Raw genomic sequence first — 24,047 nt, 5'->3', positions numbered from 1 at the left:
CAGCCTAGAAGAACATAATAAATGTCACCAAATTGAAGGCTTCTATTAGCAAGTACGTGACCGCAAGGGAGAAATCTATTACAGTGCCGAAAATAATACTAGACTGTGGAGGTCAGAAATTGACTGACATCACTGTGTACAAGCATTATTAAGATACACAAAGAATCACTTGTGCCTGTAAGCCAACGGCGCATTGTCATTCAGTAAATGAAAAGGCACAATTATGAGATGTTGTTGTCAATATCGGAGACAAATCTTTTCTTGCTCCAAATAATACAGTTGTAAAATGTCTGCTGGTAGGAAGCACATGTGACTAGGAAGCATTAACTCTTCCAGCACATGCAAGAACCAGTAGATAGCTTGCGACTCCATCACTCTGTTAAATGCTGACGCAGTTGGTCCAGTGGCCAGATGTATTCTGTCCTATCACCGAGATGTACAAGTGGCAGTAAACAAAATATTTAGCACCAACCAGTAAGTTTATCAGCAGCCATAATGCATTTCAAAAGATTGCACATTGGGGACAAATGAGAAGTGGACCAGTTGCTCATAATCTATTTAAAAAGGGAACCAATCAGATTTTACCCTATATAACACTTGGCAAAGTGTTATATATGGTAAAATCTTTATCCTCACCATCCCCGGGAAATGCTCCTACCCCCAGGGATGGTGAGGATATTACCTTATAAACTGCTCCCCGCCACGCCCGTAAGTCCCCTGGGCGAGGAGCTCCTCTCACCTAGTCCCGTGTCTTCGACCGGCAGCGACGTCCCCTCGGCAGGCCGCATCATCGATCTGCTCCGTCTGTTCAGTAAGCAGAGTGATGACACAGCCCCTGGGGATAGTGAGGATAAAGATTTTACCCTATGTAACACTTTGCCAAGCATTATATAGGGTATAATGTGATGACTGGTTCCCTTTAAACACAAGTTTGGAGTATATTTAAACTTGCTATGACTAATCTACATACATCAACTTTTGTTCCTGCCAAAGTCTCAAAATATTGAAGGGAAGCGACACTGCTGAATAACTGTTCGGGTATAAATACAGATGGAACCTTAACGGTGTCAAGGAGCTGGAGCAGAGCTTCTGAAGTGCCACAGCCCGACTCACCACCTTGCTTACCCTTTTCTCAAAGCCCCTCCTTGACTGATGGACAGTGCTCAGTACCTTGTTTAAACAGGGGCTGATGGTGTGGGCAGACCAATATAATAAAGAGTCTTGCAGTAATATCAGTTTGAACATATATTAGAGCAGAGGTCCCCAATCAAAAGGAAAGGGGATAAGATGTCTGATCGCGGGGGTCCCAATCTCTGCTGCGGCACCCCAGACATCCAGTGCACGGAGCGAACTTCGCTCTATGCCGGATGACTGGTGATGCGGAGCGGAGGCTCGTGACGTCACTGCTATTGCCCCACTCATGATGTCACGGCCATGCCCCCTCAATGCAAGGCTATAGGAGGGGGCGTGATGGCCGTCATGTCCCCTCCCATAGACTTTCATTGAGGGGGCGTAGTCGTGAAATCAGGAGCGGGGTGCAGCCGTCACATCAGGAGCCTCCGGCACTGTACCCAACGAATACGAATGTAAACGAATGCCAAGTGCAGCAGGAAGATCACAGGGGTTCCCAGCAGCGGGACCCCCCTCCCCCCACCGTGATCAGACATCTTATCCCCTATCCTTTGGATAGGGGTTAAGATGTCTAGGGGCAGAGTACCCCTTTAAGGACCCCTGTTTCAGAGTACATCAGATGTGTTCAGTATTTTATATACTGTAGTTTACTAACTAAAGCTGAAACATTCTTTAAAGTGTCTGATGTTAAAGGGGTACTCCGGTGCTTAAACATCTTATCCCCTATCCAAAGGATGGGGGATAAGATGTCTGATCGCAGGAGTCCCTCCGCTGGGGACACCCGTGATCTTGCACACAGCACCCCGTTTGTAATCAGTCCCCGGAGCGTGTTCGCTCCGGGTCGGAGTAGCGGCGACCACAGGGCCGACGGTGTGTGACATCACGCCTCCGCCCCAGTGTGACGTCACGCTCCGCCCCTCAATGCAAGCCTACGGGAGGGGGCGTGACAGCTGTCACGCCCCCTCCCATAGGCTTGCATTAAGGGAGCAGAGCGTGAGGTCACACGGGGGCGGAGGCGTGATGTCACACACCGTCGGCCCTGTGGTCGCCGCTACTCCGACCCGGAGCGAACACGCTCCGGGGACTGATTACAAACGGGGTGCTGTGTGCAAGATCACGGGTGTCCCCAGCGGAGGGACTCCTGCGATCAGGCATCTTATCCCCTATCCTTTGGATAGGGGATAAGATGTTTAACCCCTTCCCGCAGAATGTCATATATAAACGCCGGGTTGTGCAGTGCGTTCGCGCATCCCGGCGTTTATAAATGACATTCAGTTAACCCGGCGATGCGCAGCATCGCACGGGTTAACTGGCAGAAGTCCCGCTGTTTCCAGCAGGGGACAACTTCTGCTTCACCCCCAGGACCATCCATTGATGGTCCTGGTCAGCGATCACTGTGATTGGTCCCTGTGGACCAATCACAGTGATCTAGGGTGAAAGTTCAGATCCCCCGCACTGCCCGCCCCTGGAAGTCGGGCAGAACGGGGGACGAAGGCTGCAGGGGCTCGTGGGGACCTGCGGCATTCGGGGGGAACACGTGGGGACCGGCAGACTTACCTGATCCAGCGGCGGGACCGAGGAGCAGCGCGGGACCGGCCACGTGGACGAGCAGCGACGGGTAAGTATGTGGTCCTCAGAGGCAGCAGTGAAGATCTTCACTGCTGCTTCTAGGAGTCTGAAAACTACAACTCCCAGCATGCCTAGACAGCCTTTGGCTGTCTGGGCATACTGGGAGTTGTAGTTTTGCAACATCTGGAGGGCCCCCGTTTGGAGACCATTGTATAATGGTCTCCAATCTGTGCTCTTCCAGCTGTTGCAAAACTACAACTCCCAGCATGCACTGACTGTCCAGGCATGCTGGGAGTTTTAGTTCAGCAACATCTGGTCCTTCAGATGTTGCCGAACTACAACTCCCAGCATGCCCTTCAGCTGTCTGGGCATGCTGGGAGTTGTAGTTTTGCAACAACTGGAGACACACTGGTTGGGAAACATTGTTTCTAACTCAGTGTTTCCTAACCTGTGTGCCTCCAGCTGTTGCAAAACTATAACTCCCAGGGTACATTCACATGGGCGAGGCTTTTACAGTGGGTTTCTCGCATCTTGAGATGCAGCAAATTTTGCGCTGGGAAACTCGCTGTAATCCCCCGCCCATGTGACTGTACCCTAAAAACACTACACTACACTAACACAAAATAAAATAAAAAGTTAAAAACACTACATATACACATACCCCTACACAGCCCCCCTCCCCCAATAAGAACGTCCGGTACACCACTGTTTCCAAAGCAGAGCCTCCAGCTGTTGAAAAACAACAACTCCCAGTATTGCCGGACAGCCGTTGACTGTCCACGCATGCTGGGAGTTTTGCAACAGCTGGAGGCACCCTGTTTGGGAATCACTGGCGTAGAATACCCCTATGTCCACCCCTATGCAAATCCCTAATTTAGGCCTCAAATGCGCACGGCGCTCTCACTTTGGAGCCCTGTCGTATTTCAAGGCAACAGTTTAGGGCGACATATGGGGTATCGCCGTACTCGGGAGAAATTGTGTTACAAGGTTTGGGGGGCTTTTTCTTCTTTAACCCTTCATGAAAAGGAAATGTTGGGGTCTACACCAGAATGTTAGTGTAAAAAAATTTATTTTTTTACACTAACATGCTGGTGTTGCCCTATACTTTACATTTTCACAAGAGGTAAAAGGGAAAAAAGCCCCCCAAAATTTGTAACGCAATTTCTCCCGACTACAGAGATACCCCATATGTGAGCGCAAAGTGCTCTGGGGGCGCACAACAAGGCCCAGAAGGGAGAGTGCGCCATGTACATTTGAGGTGATTTGCACAGGGGTGGTTGATTGTTACAGCGGTTTTGACAAACGCAAAAAAAACAAAACCCCACATGTGACCCCATTTCGGAAACGACACCCCTCACGGAATGTAATGAGGGGTGCAGTGAGAATTTACCCCCCACAGGTGTCTGACGGATCTTTGGAACAGTGGTCCGTGAAAATGAAAACTTGTACAGCCCACTGTTCCAAAGATCTGTCAGACACCAGTGGGGGGCAAATGCTCACTGTATCCCTTGTTACGTTCCTCAAGGGGTCTCGTTTCCAAAATGGTATGCCATGTGTTTTTTTTTTGCTGTTCTGGCACCATAGGGGCTTCCTAAATGCGATATGCCCCCCGAGCAAAATTTGCTCTCAAAAAGCCAAATATGACTCCTTCTCTTCTGAGCATTGTAGTTCGCCCATAGTGCACTTCAGGTCCACTTATGGGTTACCTTCATACTCAGAAGAGAAGGGGTTACAAATATTGGGGAGTATTTCCTGCTATTAACCCTTGCAAAAATGTGAAATTTGGGGGGAAACACATTTTAGTGGAATTTTTTTTTATTTTTTTTTTACATATGCAAAAGTCGTGAAACACCTGTGGGGTAATAAGGCTCACTTTATTCCTTGTTACATTCCTCAAGGGGTCTAGTTTCCAAAATGGTATGCCATGTGTTTTTTTTTTGCTGTTCTGGCACCATAGGGGCTTCCTAAATGCGACATGCCCCCCGAGCAAAATTTGCTCTCAAAAAGCCAAATATGACTCCTTCTCTTCTGAGCATTGTAGTTCGCCGATAGTGCACTTCAGGTCAACTTATGGGGTACCTCCATACTCAGAAGAGAAGGGGTTACAAATATTGGGGGGTATTTCCTGCTATTAACTCTTGGAAAAATGTGAAATTTGGGGGGAAACACACATTTTAGTGAAAAAAATATTTTTTTTTTTTACATATGCCAAATTCGTGAAACACCTGTGGGGTATTAAGGCTCACTTTATTCCTTGTTATGTTCCTCAAGGGGTCTAGTTTCCAAAATGGTATGCCATGTGAGGGGTTTTTGCTGTTCTGACACCCTAGGGGCTTCCTAAAGGTAACATGCCCCCCAAAAACCATTTCAGAAAAACGTACTCTCCAAAATCCCCTTGTCGCTCTTTCCCTTCTGAGCCCTCTACTGCGCCCGCCGAACAATTTACATAGACATATGAGGTATGTGCTTACTTGAGAGAAATTGGGCTACAAATATAAGTATACATTTTCTCCTTTTACCCCTTGTAAAAATTCAAAAATTGGGTCTACAAGAACATGCGAGTGTAAAAAATGAAGATTGTGAATTTTCTCCTTCACTTTGCTTCTATTCCTGTGAAACACCTAAAGGGTTAAAATGATGACTGAATGTCATTTTGAATACTTTGGGGGGTGCAGTTTTTATAATGGGGTCTTTTGTGGGGTATTTCTAATATGAAGACCCTTCAAATCCACTTCAAACCTGAACTGGTCCCTGAAAAATAGTGAGTTTGAAAATTTTGTGAAAAATTGGAAAATTGCTGCTGAACTTTGAAGCCCTCTGGTGTCTTCCAAAAGTTAAAACTCGTCACTTTTATAATGCAAACATAAAGTAGACATATTGTATATGTGAATAAAATTTTTTTTTATTTGTAATATACATTTTCCTTACAAGCAGAGAGCTTCAAAGTTAGAAAAATGCTAAATTTTCAAATTTTTCATCAAATTTTAGGATGCAAGTTACCACAAAAATTTACCACCATGTTAAAGTAGAATATGTCACGAAAAAACAATCTCGGAATCAGAATGATAACTAAAAGCATTCCATAGTTATTAATGTTTAAAGTGACAGTGGTCAGATGTGCAAAAAACGCTCTGGTCCTTAAGGCCAAAATGGGCTTGGTCCTGAAGGGGTTAAGCACCGGAGTACCCCTTTAAGAGACAGTATATATATATATATATATATATATATATATATATATATATATACACACACATACACACACACACACACACATACCACACACACATACCACATATATATATATATATTGGTCCTGAGATCAAACAGCACCTTCAGACTATGCTGTGGTTAATGGGATTCTGTAGTCTAGCAATTCTTGATATATATTTAATGTACAAAATAAAACCATAGAGGTCACTGAATCATTCGAGTGATCGGGTTGTTCTCCAGCTGGCTCTATTGCAGCTGAAGTGATTTAACTACTGACCACTCAGGCTGCAGATTTTGCAGCTCAATGTGGAAGTGATTAAGGTCTTATGAAGCTAGTGATACCCTGCACCGCACAATTAATCCTTTTAACCCTGGAAGCCGCTTAAAAAGCAGGATCACTGCATGCGTCACAAGTCTAAGGTCTGTAACTCCTCAGACACCATCTCCTTTCTATACAGTATTAAAATGCTTTGAATTCAGGAATACTTTTTTTTGTATTCTCCTGCAAATAAAACTAACAAAAAACACACATGGGTTTTCTAAGGTCACAGAAAGCTACTTAAAATGACAAAGTTCGATTTTGTACATGGTATGTTAATACATGTACAGACATTTCACCAGGTTCACCAGGATGGTGTCGGAGCAGATGTGTAGACCCACTATGTCACTTGAGTTTGGCTTAAACCAGGAAGGGGAATTTGAGAGACTTAGCAATATTTACATTAAAAACACTCATTCTGGAACTTCTAACTTTGTCCAGGATTAACCTATAATACAAACCTACAGTTTTGACAGCCTCTTGGTGTTTTTGTGAAGGTTTCCCTCCCCACCAATACACCCGTCTTGCACGAACTATCATGAAGGGAGGTAAAAGAACATACATAAGTATAGTGACAACATCAAGGTCATGGGTGACGGAGTTACGGTAATACAAGGACCGGTGTATCAATGAGGAAGGAAACCTCCATGAAAACACCAGGAGGCTGTCAAAATTGTAACATTTTGTTTAATGAATAAGTGCGGTTATTAATATATTACAATTGCACCTGTCAAGGGATGGGATACATAAATACAGCAAGTAAATCTTTATAAAAACCGCAGATCTTGTGAGGTCTTTCTTCGCACCTGTTTAGTAGGTACCAACCACTGTATACTAGAAAGGCAAAGGGATGAATAAGTAACAGGGTCACATGTGCCTAAGGCTCTACTGCCATGTATGAAGAAAAAAGGCTGGCTGGTTCAATCCCACTAAAGAGCTGCTGAAGCTAATGCTGTCTATGACCAAAAGGTGTCAGAACACACAGGACATAGAATCCTACTGTATATAAGGCTGTGTAGCTGCAGACTAAGGTACCCATGCTGGCTATTGTCCATCACTGAAAGTGCCTACAATGGGCATATGAGCATCAGAACTGAACCTTGGAGCAATGGAAGGTGGTGATCTGATCTAATGAACCATGTTTTGAAAGGCAAGGTGTGGGTGCAACAGGAAGAGATGACACCGGGATGGAGTACAAGAATATGACAAGATGGCATAAGCAGGAAGATGCTATAGGAATGGTATAGCTTTTTTCTACCCAATTTATCCTTCTATCCAATAGCCAGCATTTCTGATAAGCTGTGCAGGTTTACAAGTCTTACACGAGTGCAGTCTCCCCTAGGTGCTGTATCAACATGTTCCTACTGGTGGCTCTGTGGTTGAGAACAGGGCAATGTTCTGCATGGAAATATTAGGTCTTGGCATCACTTGGATGCAACTTTCACACTACCTGCTAACTAAACGTTTAAGACAAAGTAGCCCCCCCCCCCCATTCATGGAAGTGGCATTACCTAATGTCAGTGGGTGTGTGTGCGGGGGAACTATGCTGCACACCTAGTTGGGGGGGGGGGAGGGGTGAAAACTATGCTGCCAACCTAGTGTGGTGTGTGTGTGGACTATGCTGCCTACCTAGTGTGCTGCATAGTTAAAGGGGTACTCCACTGCCTCAGCTTTCAGAACATTGTTCCGGACCCTGGCTGCGGGGGTTGCGACATCACAGCACACCCCCTCAATGCAAGTCTATGGGAGAGGGCCTGTTGACCACCGCACGATACTCTGATAGTGCCCCTCCCGAGACTAGACTCCGGATCCGCCCCTGGCTGCCGTACAGGACACCTTCAGAGATCTTGTGAAGGCTCATGCATAAAATCCACCCCTTTTCATCCTGGTTTGTGGAGCTGTCCCACCAAAATTAACCCCTTAAGGACTCAGCCCATTTTGGCCTTAAGGACTCAGACAATTTAATTTTTACGTTTTCATTTTTTCCTCCTCGCCTTCTAAAAATCATAACTCTTTTATATTTTCATCCACAGACTAGTATGAGGGCTTGTTTTTTGCGTGACCAGTTGTCCTTTGTAATGACATCACTCATTATATCACAAAATGTATGGCGCAACCAAAAAACACTATTTTTGTGGGGAAATTAAAACGAAAAACGCAATTTTGCTAATTTTGGAAGGTTTCGTTTTCACGCCGTACAATTTATGGTAAAAATTACGTGTGTTCTTTATTCTGAGGGTCAATACGATTAAAATGATACCCATTATTATATACTTTTATATTATTGTTGCACTTAAAAAAAAATCACAAACTTTTTAACCAAATTAGTACGTTTATAATCCCTTTATTTTGATGACCTATAACTTTTTTATTTTTCCGTATAAGCGGCGGTATGGGGGCTAATTTTTTGCGCCATGATCTGTACTTTTTTTTGATACCACATTTGCATATAAAAAACTTTTAATACATTTTTTATAATTTTTTTTTTAATAAAATGTATTAAAAAAGTAGGAATTTTGGACTTTTAAAATTTTTTTTAGTTCACGCCGTTCACCGTACGGGATCATTAACATTTTATTTTAATTGTTCGGACATTTACGCACGCGGCGATACCAAATATGTCTATAAAAAATGTTTTTTACGCTTTTTGGGGGTAAAATAGGAAAAAACGGACGTTTTACTTTTTTATTGGGGGAGGGGATTTTTCACTTTTTTTTTACTTTTACATTTTTTTTTACACTTGAATAGTCCCCATAGGGGACTATTCATAGCAATACCATGATTGCTAATACTGATCTGTTCTATGTATAGGACATAGAACAGATCAGTATTATCGGTCATCTCCTGCTCTGGTCTGCTCGATCACAGACCAGAGCAGGAGACGCCGGGAGCCGCACGGAGGAAGGTGAGGGGACCTCCGTGCGGCGTTATGAATGATCGGATCCCCGCAGCAGCGCTGCGGGCGATCCGATCGTTCATTTTAATCGCGAACTGCCGCAGATGCCGGGATCTGTATTGATCCCGGCACCTGAGGGGTTAATGGCGGACGCCCGCGAGATCGCGGGCGTCGGCCATTGCCGGCGGGTCCCTGGCTGCGATCAGCAGCCGGGATCAGCCGCGCATGACACGGGCATCGCTCCGATGCCCGCGGTTATGCTTAGGACGTAAATGTACGTCCTGGTGCGTTAAGTACCACCTCACCAGGACGTACATTTACGTCCTGCGTCCTTAAGGGGTTAAAGGGGTACTCCGGTGAAAACATTTTTTCTTTTAAATCAACTGGTGCCAGAAAGTTAAACATATTTGTAAATTACTTCTATTAAAAAATCTTAATCTTTCCAGTACTTATTAGCTGCTGAATGCTACAGAGGAAATTCCTTTCTTTTTGGAACACATGACATCACGAGCACAGTGCTCTCTGCTGACATCTCTGTCCATTTTAGCAACCGTGCATAGCAGATGTATGCTTAGGGCAGCATGGTGGCTCAGTGGTTAGCACTGCTGCCTTGCAGTGCTGGGGTCTTGGGTTCAAATCCCACTAAGGACAACAATAAATAAAGAGTTATTATTATTATTATTATGTCAGCAAAGAGCACTGGGCTCGTGATGTCATCAGAGAGAATTTCAAAAAGAAAATAATTTCCTCTGTAGTATTCAGCAGCTAATAATTACAGGAAGGATTAAGATTTTTTAATAGAAGTAATTTACAAATCTGTTTAACTTTCTGGCACCAGTTGATTTAAAAGAAAAAAGGTTTTCACCGGAGTACCCCTTTAAGACTATAAGAAAGAAAGGAGATGCAAAACAAAAATTGGGCAGGTGGCTATAAGGTTATGGCTGATCAGTGTTTAGACTGAAGGTAACTATGGCGTACGGTCATTGTGATGTTTAGACTTCATAATGAAGACTTGGGGTCTTGCATGGTCTATGTTCTTAAAAGAAATCTCAGGTAGAGAGAAATCTGTTTGGAAGGGCTCTGAAGAAATACGAGTGACAGTAAACTATTAGAAACTTGTCAAAGCAAATTAGATACGGTTGCCTTCCCGATGGCCCTTGTTTTAGCATACAACATATTAAAGTGAAGAACAGGACTAAAAAAGTAAATTTAATGCACTGTATCCTACCCCTTCAAGTTAATAGGAACTAACTATAAAATAATAAAAGATTACAGCCTGTCGGGAAATATGTACTTAAAACCCCCATAAGCCATCAGTAGGAAAACACAGGGCAGAAAAGCTTCTTAATAGTCATCTATCACAATGACTGTCATCTAGGTGATGAATGGCAGGTGTGGTAGGCGCAGACTATAGTATCCATTGAGCCAGGGACAGGGGCTGCTGGTACTGCTGTCATCCTTTTGTCATGCTGTGCCAGCTGAGGCTTGCAGCTGCCAGTGGCTGCCACGCAAGAAATAAAACATACACTTCCAACAATCACAACAGCATTGCCGGAGTTGATTGACTGTGATATTAATGAGATTAATGACGCTCGGCACTGTTAAAAAAAACACTCGATAATTGTATTTAATTTGTGTATGTTTTAATTACAGCGGAGGCAGCGTGGAACTTGATCCCGGCGTTGTCTTCTGTAGAACGCTTTCTGTATTCATTTGCATGTGAATAAGTAAAGAAGGGCTGGAAATTCCTACAGGGAATAAAAACATTCTTAATTTTTAAAATGTGTCATCTTTAACATCGAGCCGCCCCCAGGGACCTCTGCCTGCCGATAACAGTAATCTTTAGCTGTAGCCACAAATTAAATGGCGGGTTTACGGCCACATGCTGCTACTTCCCCTCGGGGCCTCGGAACGTGTGAGCCTTATAACAATTCATTTACTAAACCCTCCCTCCCTGCCTACTCCCTTCTCAGATGATGGAGGTAGAAACAATTGCATCATTTAATTTACTATTGCAACAAGGATATGGCTCATTGGCCCCTCGTTGTTTTGAAGATGGATTTAATTAACCTCCAATGAATCTTGCCAGCAAAGCGTGGCAGCGTGAGACGGCAATCAGATATGTCACAAGTGCTGCTGAAAAGAAGGGTAATCAGCACTAAACCTGGCGCAAGGTTGTGATTAAAATCCTTGGCCCATGAATAAATTAGGCAAACATGAGTACAATGGGACACAAACAGAAGTGGTAAATCATAGCAAAAGCCTTACTAAGTTAGCCTAAGGACATAATGCTGTAATCTGATGATGTTAATAGATCAAGACTTATTTTGTAGCTGGTATACAGCGGCAGATAATTGAAAAATGAAATACACATAAAGCTGTCACACTTAACCCTTTGAAGGACAATCATCAGGCCCAGTACAGTATTTGTAGCCAACCAGGATCATGGACTGAGGTCTGCAGTATTGGCTGTTCTTTTGTGCTTGCAGCTATTTATTTAGTATTTCTCCAACAGTGTGCACTATTAAAATGCCATCTTTTTTATACTTTAAAAATGTTATGTCTTGCAATATGGCATAGCTATTTTCTGCCCGACTTATCTTCCTATTAAAACTAATATAAACCCTATGAAGAAGAATACATACTACTAATACCCAGGACCAGCGCTTATAATAAATGGTGCAGCTTTACAAGTCTTTCCGTAGACTTCCGAGCGTTCTTCATGCTCCTATTGGTGGCACAGTGGGTGAAGAAAGAATGTGCCATATTACCCATATCTCCTGGACAAAAAGCTGTCTTCTTCACCAGAACAACACAATGCAAATCATTGAATGTGCTTCACATAAGCAGGAGGTAGGTATGATTGAGCAGACAGCTGGATGTAGGAGATGGAGTGTAGTCCAAGACTATGACAGCATTTGCCAAAAACAGTGTTGCTGAGAGCCGGCATTATAAGGCACAATTTTTAAGGACGCCATATGACACTATCAGGCTTCTGTAGGACTAATTACTTTGGCATTGTTCTAAATAGTGTTTATCTGGGTATGGTGTCAGTTTGCCCAGCTAAGAGGGAACAGTTCCCAGGTAACCTACTGATCTGCTCATTAGATGAAAAACAAAAAGGAAAGTGAGCAATCATGAGCAGAATGCGTGCAAGCTGTTACCATGTAGATGTCCTAGTCTCTTAAACTAAACCAAAACCACTAAAAGGTATGAAGACTTGGTGAAACCATAGCCAGATGGTTAACAAACTTGTCCCAAGTTACGCAAGATAAAATTAGCCTTGCAACAAAATGTTGATTCCTATAAAAAATATGAAAAAGTAATTTTAATTTATACAAGTTTGGTTAAGTCTTTAATAGAGGAAATAGAGGGTTAAAAGGGAAAATAGCTTGCATCTTAGAACACAAAGTCAAAATAGCCATATAGGATCTTTATGAAATCAAAGAAGCATTAGAGGATTTTTAACACCAATTTTCTTGTGTAAGAAGCCGAGGTCTATAATCTATTAGGACAGAATTTCTCACTGGGGTTCAACATTGTTATCCCTGTTAAAGGAAAAAAAAAAAAGTACGTCCTGCCAACAAAAATAAAATAAAAAAAATAGTGGTTATATATATATGTTACTCTCTAGGTCGTTAACACACCCTCATTTACCATGCATTTGCTGTGCTAGGTCTCTTCCTCCAGTCACTGTAGGCTGCTCTGTAACTTTCTCCTATCTGTTTTCAGACAGTAGTCTGATAGGACAGGAGTGAGCACAGAGGAGTCTCACTTCCTGGACTTTGTCCCAGCCTGTGCTTCAGCTGGGACAATGGATGATGAAGCCACACAGGATTATGCTCTGAATGGTATGGAGACCCCTAGTGGTTGTTTTTCAAAAAGGAGCCAAATTTTAAGTACATTAGAAAGGTGAAGAAGAATATGTTCTGTCAAGATGTATAACATAAGTTTCTGATTCTACCAGTGCCCATTTAAGACAATTTCTTGTACAACACAATAGTAGTTCTACTAGTTTAGAAGTGGAGCCAATACTTTGAGCCAAAATCTACTGGGGAAACCAGATCACTGATGTCCCACTTTAAAAATGCACTTACAAAGATCTTTTAAAAGGTCTCAGTGGGTGAACATACCATATTGGCAGAGAATGCGAATGCTACTGGGCCCTTAATGAGGTGCCATGCCCTGGTTGGTCCAGTTTTTTTTCTCTATTCAAAACTCTGTAGAGCTCGTCTGCAGGGAATTGTAATTGTCGGCAAATTAATGTAGAGGGTTATTGACTAATGGGTTATGGTAAGCAAGGAAAAACACATACCATGGCTTTCTGTCCTGGGGAGGGAAGGGGGGGGGGTCATATCAAAGCCATAATAGGAGGCCCATTTTGATATTCGATATTGGGCCCCTTTCTTCTACGTAAGGCACTGGGTGGAGGGGTTCTCCAAAACTTGAAAAAGATCCAGGATTTCTCCATAGCAATAGGGCTGCGAATAGCTACTTTATGATGTTAAATTGTGACATGGCGCGGAAACCTTTTCCAAACAAAATTGTTTATGGCTACATTCACATGGGGGATGCCTTCATGGTAGTATTGTCACTGGTGTAAATTACGGTAGCGAACAAAAATTTAACAAGTGAATAAAAACTTCAGAAAAAAATGAAATAAAACCTGTTATGAAAGCTGCCCTGTGGCGCCAGATATCAATTACTCTATATGTGCAATTCCTTGTGTTGCTCAAATTATTTCATTTTGGTACATTATTATGGGGGTAGCCATCTCACCTGAGCTGTTTAACCGCAAAACTCAAACCTAGACAAAAAACAGTATGATCCAGACCCTATATATTAGAATGGGAATTTTTTCTGGACATTTTCTGTCCAGAGGGAGGAGAAGCATAGAAAGAAATCCCAGCACTCACCAACTCTGCTGAAATGTTAGTTGAAGTTTATTGCATCCTATCAGTAACAGGAAGAGTTTTGGATGTAGCTGAAACATGTCTTGTTACTGATAACATGCAATAAACGTCAACTAACACTTCAGCAGAGTTGGTAAGTTGGTGTCGGGGAGGCTGAGCTTCAGATGTTAAATAGGTAGTCCAGGGGTCAACAATTTTTTCAATCAACTGGTGTCAGAGAGTTAAACAGATTAGTAAATTACTCCTATTAAAAAATCTTAATCCTTCCAGTACTTAGCTGCTGTATGCTCCAGAGGAAGTTGTGTAGTTCTTTCCAGTCTGACCACAGTGCTCTCTACTGACACCTATATCTGTGTCAGGACAGGAACTGTCCAGAGTACAAGCAAATCCCCATAACAAACCTCTCCTGTTCTGAACAGTTCCTGACAGGGAGAGAGGTGTCAGCAGAGAGCACTGTGGTCAGACTAAAAAGAACTATAAAACTTCCTCTGTAGTATACAGCAACTGAAGTACTGGAAGAATTAAGATTGTCATATAGAAGTAATTTACTAATATGTTGATTTGTATAATCAAATAAGTTGATTTGAGAAAAAAAAAAAAAGTACAGCTTTAAGAATTAATTCTAACCACCTTTCACAGTAATCCTGTAAGTTTATAAGGAGGACACTGTTGATAAGTGATCTGTACATGATAGGAAGTGACAGTTTCAGTGGGCAGAATGAAAATGGCAAGATTTCAGGATTACTGTCTAATATAGATAGGAAAATAACCAAAAATTCTAAATATTTTTACTGTACAAGTTAAACAATAGGTCATTTTCTAATGACACATTCTGTTTAACTCAAAGCTTTAAAGGGGTACGCCGCTCTAAACATCTTATCCCCTATCCAAAGGATAGAGGATAAGATGTTAGATCGCAGGGGTCCCGCCGCTCTCCGATCTCCGCTGCGGCACCCCTGTCATTCTGTGCATGGAGCAAACTCTGCTCCATGTCCAATGACTGGCGATGCTAGCCGCCACGTCCCCTCCATTCATGTCTATGGGAGGAGGCGTGACTGGCATCATGAATAGGGAAGCTGCGAGCTTCCGTGTTCCGGATGCTGCCACTGCCGAGCTGGTTATTGCAGGGATCCCTAGTGGTGGGACTGGGACCCCCGCAATCAAACATATTATCCACTATCCTTTGGATAGAGGATAAGATGTTTAGAGCGGAGTACCCCTTTAATATATCTAAGTGTAAGAGGATAAAAAACTGTAATGAAAGCTTAAGAAACCAAATCCTTTGAATGCTAAAATTCCAACAATATATCTGTTAAAACCACACACAAAAAAAAAAAAAATTAAACAAAATCAAACGACAATTAGCCATTGCAAAGGCAGAAAAACTCCTTTGCTTTCCCGTAATATATCTCATATTTACACGTCAGGTTAACAAGAAGGTCAAATGAATTACAGAGTGAAAACCTAGCCTCAGGGGCCCTGGACAGTAATCAGGAATTATTCATTGTAATGTAAATGGGACTACAAACGCAAGTGAAGTGACACAGGAATGTACAGAACCGTGTATGGTGCTAATAATCCCATTAATGTCACAATAGCCTAGAGGAGAAAAGAATGAGAACAAACTGAGCACCATTTACTGCATACAAGCAATGACTGAACGCTGAATTAAAAGTGGTTAAAAGGGGAATCTGGTGAAGTACAGGCTTCACAGAGACATCAGCAGGTGAATGAATGAACCTGAATCTTTGGCCAGCAGGTTCAGGGTGACAGCTCTATGTGGTGCCTGTTTTCACGTCAGGGGTTTCCTTGACATGTAGCAAATACAAGAATCTTTTCATATAGTCCTAACACTCCTTATGAATAATCTATGCAAGCTAATTTTGAACAGCCCAATAATACATAGGTGGCCATGCTGGACATCTATGATCTGGTCATCACGGTCTTCTATGCTAGGTAAGTGTTGGTTGAGTGTTTTGTTCTTGTCATAATCACTTTTACCTCATGCATAAAAAATAACTTGTCATACCCATGGTTCAAGCAGGCAGAATTTCTTTTTCACATAAATAGGATTCAAACAGCCTCACACTATTTCTACAATATTAGGCTGGGTTTACACCACGTTTTGTTAACTACGGTTCCCGTATACGGCTGGGAGGAGGGGCTTAATCGCAGCGCCCGCACTCAGCCGTATTCGGGAACTGTATTTAATGCATGTCTATGAGCCGACCGGAGTGAACCGCAGCCTCCGGTCGGCTTCGTTTTCGGTCGACCACGTTTTTGCCTGCGGTCGGGAAACCAAATACGGCCGAAAACAAAGCCGACCGGAGGCTGCGGTTCACTCCGGTCAGCTCATAGACATGCATTAAATACGGTTCCCGAATACGGCTGAGTTCGGGCGCCGCGATTAAGCCCCCCCCTCCTCCCAGCTGTATACGGGAACCGTAGTTAACAAAACATGGTGTGAACCGAGCCTTAGAGGCATTTTCTTTATAGGGGTAGGCAAGGGAACTGAGCTTTTTAGACACTTAGGGGAAAAGTAACCGATTGTCGGGTCGGTTGGGGGATTAGATTCAGGGTACGACTGCTGGGACACCTCGCAATCTCCTGTACGGGGCCTGGGTTACTTACACGGCCCGCTCAGCCAGTCACCGACCTTAATGATGTCCTGCCTCGGCAGTGATTTGTTGAGCAGACAGTCACTTGCATTCGTCCAGAAAGGTGGGGGCCAGAGTGCACCAAGGACGCAAAAGTAAAGTCCTTAGGTTGGCAACCTGGACTTTCAGTTAAAGGCAACATGGAACTGTTGCCTTGTATGCTGGGCTCCTAGATTCAAATGCATGCAACCAAGGGCAACATTTGCATGAAGTTTGCATATCCTCCCAAACCCCCAGATGTTTGTATGGGTTTCCTCCCACACTAAAAAAGTCTATTGATAGGTTAATTTGTATTATGAGACCAATTTAGGGACAGGCCCAATAATTGAAAAATAAAAAAGAACTTGTTGATTTTTACTAAGTCCTAACACATTCAACAATCGACAACAAATGCGTAAAAAAATAAAAAAAATTTAAAAAAAATACTCGTATATGCATAATGCATCAATCACGGACACTGGTCTTCACTGAGACATGGGAAGGAAGCATCTTAAAAAGGGCTACAAGTCAACCAGCCCAAGACACTGATGTGTAGACGTTTAACACATTTGCAAATTGGGGTCATGACCCTACTTCTGCTCTAAAACTAATAAGTGCAACTTTCCAGTAAAGTTTGTCTCTTTAGGTAATCACTTACGCAACAAAAAATGACTACATAGGAAAAAAAATTCACTTGGTGGAAATATTTCATACAAATGCTTAGGACATCGGCTGATAGCTCACAATGCATGATCCTGTGTGGTCTTCAGGAGACTCAGTGGGAAGCAGGCAATGCAGTGATTGACAGTCAGTCATTGATATGGTCACTGACAGGGAGATGCTGCTATATTTCACTCACACCGCCTCCTCCTCTAATTCCACACAACAAAAGAGACCTGACAAATAATCCAGTCTTTATTCATGTGAATCTGAATCTAGTCCTTAATAGGTGACCCAAGCACATTTGTGAATATCATTGTTTTCGCTGGGTAAGTGGTTCTGCTTCCATTGAGCTACTAACACAATAACAGGACGTAATAAAACTTCTTAAACAAACCTCTCTAATTTAGCTAATAATACAGATGATGGGACAGACCGAGCTGAAATGGAAAACATGAATAACTGATGCATCCATTTCTTCACCAACAGATTATTCCTATCTTGGCACATCACTAGGATAGGTCATTTTACAATCAGTAAAGCTTTGACCTCTAAGACGCTCACTGATCATGAGAGTGAAAGGACATTGGTTGCAGTCTCGTGAATGCCTTAACATCAAGGAATCTGTCAGGTTAGAAGTGTCCATTAAAGGAATATTCTGGGTTTATACATCTTATCCCCTATACAAAGGATAGGGGATAAGATGTATGATCGCAGGGGTCCCGCTGCTGGGGACCCCCTCGATCTCTGTGCAGCCCCTGGCATTCTGTCCCGGGCGCTGCCTCCAAGACAGAGATGTGATGTCACGGCCACGCTCCCCAGTGACATCATGCCACGTTCCCTCCCCTAGTCATTAATGGAGGGGACATGGCATCACTAGCGGGCGTGACAGTGACGTCATCCTTTGGATAGGGGATAAAAAATATAAATGGGGATTACCCCTTTAAATTTGCACTGTCAGATTCAAAAACTTTCTATATGTTGTACATCTTGGCAAAACATTAACCTAATATACTTAAGAAAATTTTATTTCCTTTTTATAGAAATCATGACTTTGTCCAAGCTAAAGCACAGGCATAAACAAAGTCCAGTAAGTGATGTGGGTTAGCACTCCTCTCTCTCCTGTCCGATAGAACTCCTCTGTGCTCTCTCTTGTCTGATAGCACTCCTCTGTGCTTTCTCCTGTCCTATCAGACAGGAGAGAGCACAGGAGTTCTAGCCCACCCTAACTTACTGGACTTTGTTCATGCCTGTGCTTCAGCTTGGACAAAGCCATGATTTTATAAGCCATGATTCCTATAAAAAGGAAAGTACACTGCTCAAAAAAATAAAGGGAACACTAAGCTAACACATCCTAGATCTGAATGAACTAATCGTATGAAATACACTCGTCTTTACATAGTTGAATGTGCTGACAACAAAATCACAAAAAATTATCAATGGAAATCAAATTTATCAACCCATGAAGGTCTGGATATGGAGTCACACTCAAAATCAAAGTGGAAAACCACATACAGGCAGATCCAACTTTGATGTAATGTCCTTAAAACAAGTCAAAATAAGGCTCAGTAGTGTGTGTGGCCTCCATGTGCCCGTATGACCTCCCTACAACGCCTGGGCATTCTCCTGATGAGGTGGCGGATGGTCTCCTGAGGGATATCCTCCCAACTCCTGGACAGTCTGTGGTACAACGTGGAGTTGGTGGATGTAGTGAGACATGATGTCCCAGATGTGCTCAGTCGAATTCAGGTCTGGGGAACGGGCGGGCCAGTCCATAGCATCAATGCGGAAGGCCCTCTTGCAGGAACACTCCAGCCACATGAGGTCTAGCATTGCCTTGCATTAGAAGGAACCCAGGGCCAGCCTAACTAGCATATGGTCTCACAAGGGTCTGAGGATCCCATCTCTGTACCTAATGGCAGTCAGGCTACCTCTGGCAAGCACATGGAGGGCTGTGCGTCCCCCTCCCCCCAAAGAAATGCCACCCACACCATTACGAACCCACTACCAAACTGGTCATGCTGGAGGATGTTGCAGGCAGCAGAAGGTTCTCCACGGCGTCTCCAGACTCTGTCACGTCTGTCACATTTGCTCAGCGTGAACCTGCTTTCATCTGTAAAGAGCACAGGGCACCAGTAGCGAATTTGCCAATCTTTTTGTTCTCTGGCAAATGCCAAACGTCCTGCACTGTGTTGGGCTGTAAGCACAACCCCCACCTGTGGATGTCGGGCACTCATACCACCCTCATGGAATCTGTTTCTGACCGTTTGAGTGGACATGCACATTTGTGGCCTGCTGGAGGTCATTTTGCAGGGCTCTGGCAGTGCTTCTCCTGCTCCTCCTTGCATAAAGGTCCTGCTGCTGGGTTGTTGCCCTCCTATGGCCTCCTCCCCATCTCCTGATGTACTGGCCTGTCTCCTGGTAGCGCCTCCATGCTCTGGACACTACGCTGACAGACACAGCAAACCTTCTTGCCACAGCTCGCATTTATGTGCCATCCTGGATGAGCTGCACTACCTGAGCCACTTGTGTGGGTTGTAGACTCCATCTCATGCTACCACTAGAGTGAAAGCACCGCCAGCATTAAAAAGCCAAATCATCAGCCAGAAGGCATAGGAACGGAGAATTGTTCTGTGGTCACCACCTGCAGAACCACTCCTTTATTGGGGGTGTCTTGCTAATTGTCTATAATTTCCATCTGTTGTCTGTTCCATTTGCACAACAGCATGTGAAATTGATTGTCAATCAGTGTTGCTTCCTGAGTGGACAGTGGGATTTCACAGAAGTGTGATTGACTTGGAGTTACATTGTGTTTAAGTGTTCCCTTTATTTTTTTGAGCAGTGTATATTAGAAAGGTTAATGTTTTGCCAAGATGTACAACATATAAAAAGTTTTTGTATCTGACAGTGCCCATTCAAGTTATAGGTTTCAAAAAGGAAACTGGTAGGTAAGCATTTAACTCCACAATTATACAAATCAGATGATATTTGTACAGAGATGTTCTTACAATGAAGACTTGATGGGGTGGGGAGGGCAGCTATAGTGGGGTGAATAGGGTGTTCCCAGACCTGGAGCCTAAGGGGGCCATTAACTTATATAGGACTAGTACCACAAATAAATCATTATATAGCTGGGGGCCCTGTTACGGATTTTGCAATTGGGCCCTGCATCTTCAAGTTACGCCTCTGGGAGTGGAGGATCCTCATCTGTTAGAGAATGGCTACAAACAGCGTCTGGAAGACTCAACATGCATTATACAGACAACCAAATAACTTCAAGAGTGTGTGTAATGTTTCATTCCCCCTATGGAGACACCGCAGATAAACTGAACTCTTGCTAAACTACTGTAAAGGGAATGGAACAGCTAATCCATAAAATAACCACTATTTTGTATAAAACAGACTAATAACTATAATTGTAAACAGAACAGAATATACTGACTGATATGTATGTCTTTTCTTGAGATCATTTTTTAATATATTAGTATAGCATTGTCAAAAAGGAGTGTTTTGGTTGTGTTTTGACTACTTGACATTTGTACCTTCCAAAGTATCACAACTCCGAGTGGAATGTTGACAACCTGCCTTTTTTTTTCCCAGAACACCCACATTTCTATATGACAATGAAACACTGTAAAAAGGCATGGCTGAGAGATCTCCAAGCTAAAAAGGCGATTCTTCTTTTCAATGACTAAACGACCACTTGGGCGGCAATGCGGGATGATTTACAGTAAGCTAATTACTTACACACCAGCATTGTCTGAAATGGCCATAAACAAGGTACAAAAGTATGAACCAGAAGAGCAAACACAGCTGTTGTAGAGGCGATTAGAAGAATAATGACGCTCAGCTACAGGTACACTATCTCCTCCGCTGAGGGTAGACACCAATTACAGAGGTGTAAAACACCCAGCAATTGATTAGGTGTGCAGGGTAACAGAGCAATGAAGACATGTTTATTTGCCAGAGCTGTGCAGCCATTTTTTTTTATTTTCAGATTCATTTATTTATTTTTATGAAAAAAATAAAGTGTTCTCCCCCGGTTATAGAAATACTACAGAATAGTAAGCTATAATGGAGTCAGTGTTAAGAATCTTATCTCTGTAACTTCTTGTTTAGTGCATTTAGAGTGGTCAGGACACAACTAACAGTGTCAATACCTATAGGATTAAAAGTTGATGAAAACCGACAGTAAACCAAAACTTTTCTAGTCACGTGAAATGTAATAATGGTCATAAATACTGGTCCGGAAGAAGACTGACTCCTCACCAATCAGCAGTGCCAAAAAGCTGCAGCACTCATGTGAGCACCACAGGGTCCTTACAATTGCCCATGCAGTGGTGCTAGGAACTGCAGTGATAACCTGTCCACCTAAATGGCCTTTAAAAGCACGAGGGCTACTAAATATTGAATAGTCTGCGGCGCTCACATTATGGCCCCTCTCAGATAGCTGATTTAGGAAGGTCTGATGATTTAATACAGATTGCCTATGCAGAGGCTCGGACATCAAATTTTACTGGATGAATAACAAAACATTGTTTAGCAGACTGATGACATCATTTAGAAAGAAATCTGTTGTGTCAGATGTTTTTTACGATAGTCTTCATATCTTTCCCGTAAGAAAGCGCTTCCGTAAAAAAAAAAAATATTTTTTTTTTAAGAAAAGAATGTTCTAAGAGTATTCTCAGAAAGATTTTTAGTCCTTCCCCCTGCCCCCCTGTGTCACTGAACAGGTATGGACCGTTTAAACAACACTAATGGTCTAAAATGTGTGTGTCTGTCTGTGAAATGATTTTGCATTTAACGGCTGTTCAACAATCACTCTATCTTATAAGTATCGCCACCTTAAAGGGGTACTCTGCCCCTAGACATCTTATCCTTAGGGGATAAGATGTCTGATCTGGTCCCACCACAAGGGACCCCCGCGATCTCCCTGCTGCATCCGGCATTCGTTTAGGGTGTTTAGTGCAGTGCCGGAGGCTTGTGACATCATGGCCATACCCCCACAATGCAAGTCTATGGGAGGGGGCGTGATGGCTGTCATGCCCCCTCCCATAGACTTGCATTGAGGGGGTGTGGCCGTAAGATCACGAGCCTACGCCCTGCATCGCCAGTCATCCGGCACGGAGCGAATTTCGTTCCGAGGCACAGGATGTCTAGGGTGCAGCAGTAGATATCGCGGGGATCCCTCCGCTGGGGGTAAGATGTCCAGGGGTGGAGTACCTCTTTAAGTTGGATGAGCCTATTGTAACTCAAACATGTTATATCCACTTGGTCACAATCCTTTGGCCATGGTAGCAAAGCTGCACCACAAATATACCTATATGGGAAACTGCACTGTAGTCCTGCAAATTGAAGAAAAGAAAAAAAAGAATTTACACAAACCTTTTAACATTATTACCAATTTGACCAATGAATTAAATATTAGTGAGAAATAAATTACACAAAAGCTTCATAAACTGTCGACTTGGCACAAGGTGGTTGCTACTGATCTAGCTACCTGTATCTAAAAGCATTGTTACTGGATCTTAAGCTGTAGAGCTAAATTGGGCTGCTATCAGATGCATACTTGTCTTTTCATACTGATGTTTCGCCTGCCAAAAAAATGCAGGTGAGAAACCACTGTAAAATGCCATCTCAAAAATCCATCAAGCACTGAAATGGGCGTTTTTGAAATCCAAAATATGAATATTTATTCTAGACCCAGCAATCCATATACATTTCATCGTTGTGGCATAATAGGAAAAAAAAAACTTAATAGGGTAGAAGTCGAAAAAAAATCTAGTAAAATATGCAAATTGTTCATAAGTAAAAAAAGCATTTTGTAAAAGCATTTTATAAAATGGTGGCTCTGTGCCTACACAGACCAGAAATGGTCGAGAGGAAAAAGCTATAGGAAAGCAAATAAGCAGAATTTCATAAAGGGAACAGAAGACAACTGCATAAAGGGGTTGTCTGGGGAACAATTTTTTTTTTTCTAACTGGTGCTCTAAACAAAAATATCCTATACTAACCATCTTAACTCCTACACCATTGCTGGTATCACAGAGCTCAAGTCTTACTGCATAGCAGTTGGTTGAGCGGTCATTACCACGTGCTGATCCTAAACCCAAAGCACTGCACAACAAAACCGAAGCTCTATGATACCAGTGGTAGCGGAGCAATAATCACATTACTTGTCGAGTTAGATGGAACCTTCTCCGAGGCTGTGAGGACTTATGATAGAAATGTTCACGAGATCTTTAATAGGATTATTCATTGCATATTAAAAAGCCATACTGGATAAAAGATGCTTTTAGGGCATGGAACAAGGGGGGAAAATAATGGATGGAGGAACCGGAGCAATAAGCGAACCATTACCTTTCACATACATGCAAGAAATTTCAATAGGTACAAACCACATTTAACAAAACGTTGCAAGGCTTACCTCTACCACAGATTTTAAATCCAGTCGAAAATTAAAATCTCCAAAGACAAAGTAGGGAACTTTCTCAAATCGATGATCTGTAATACTGAATGATGAAAGAATGTCAGTCATATTACAGTATTCTGTTTTGTTTTATGGATTAAAAGAATACATCATTTTTACGAGAATTAAAAAAAAGTCTGAATGACTAAACATGACAAGCATTAAGCAAAATATAAGAAATTTCAACAAGTATGGAATATAGAAATATAATATTTATCTTCTGTCAAGTTGGAAAAACTCTACT

General features: G+C 42.7%; 1 protein-coding gene across 2 annotated transcripts in view; it reads right to left on the bottom strand.

Annotated features, from left to right (window-relative positions):
* INPP5A (inositol polyphosphate-5-phosphatase A) overlaps positions 1-24,047 on the bottom strand; it is a 468,069-nt gene that overhangs the window by 105,002 nt on the left and 339,020 nt on the right. For both annotated transcript variants that reach the window (XM_056529200.1, XM_056529199.1), the window contains exon 9: positions 23,762-23,846. In XM_056529200.1, the coding sequence (XP_056385175.1) occupies positions 23,762-23,846 (85 nt within the window). The remainder of the gene's footprint in view (positions 1-23,761; positions 23,847-24,047) is intronic.

Source organism: Hyla sarda, chromosome 7, assembly GCF_029499605.1.
Source record: "Hyla sarda isolate aHylSar1 chromosome 7, aHylSar1.hap1, whole genome shotgun sequence".
NCBI classification, from domain to species: domain Eukaryota; kingdom Metazoa; phylum Chordata; class Amphibia; order Anura; family Hylidae; genus Hyla; species Hyla sarda.
The sequence above is the reverse complement of the archived record's forward strand: the minus strand, read 5'-3'. Positions and strand labels throughout refer to the sequence as shown.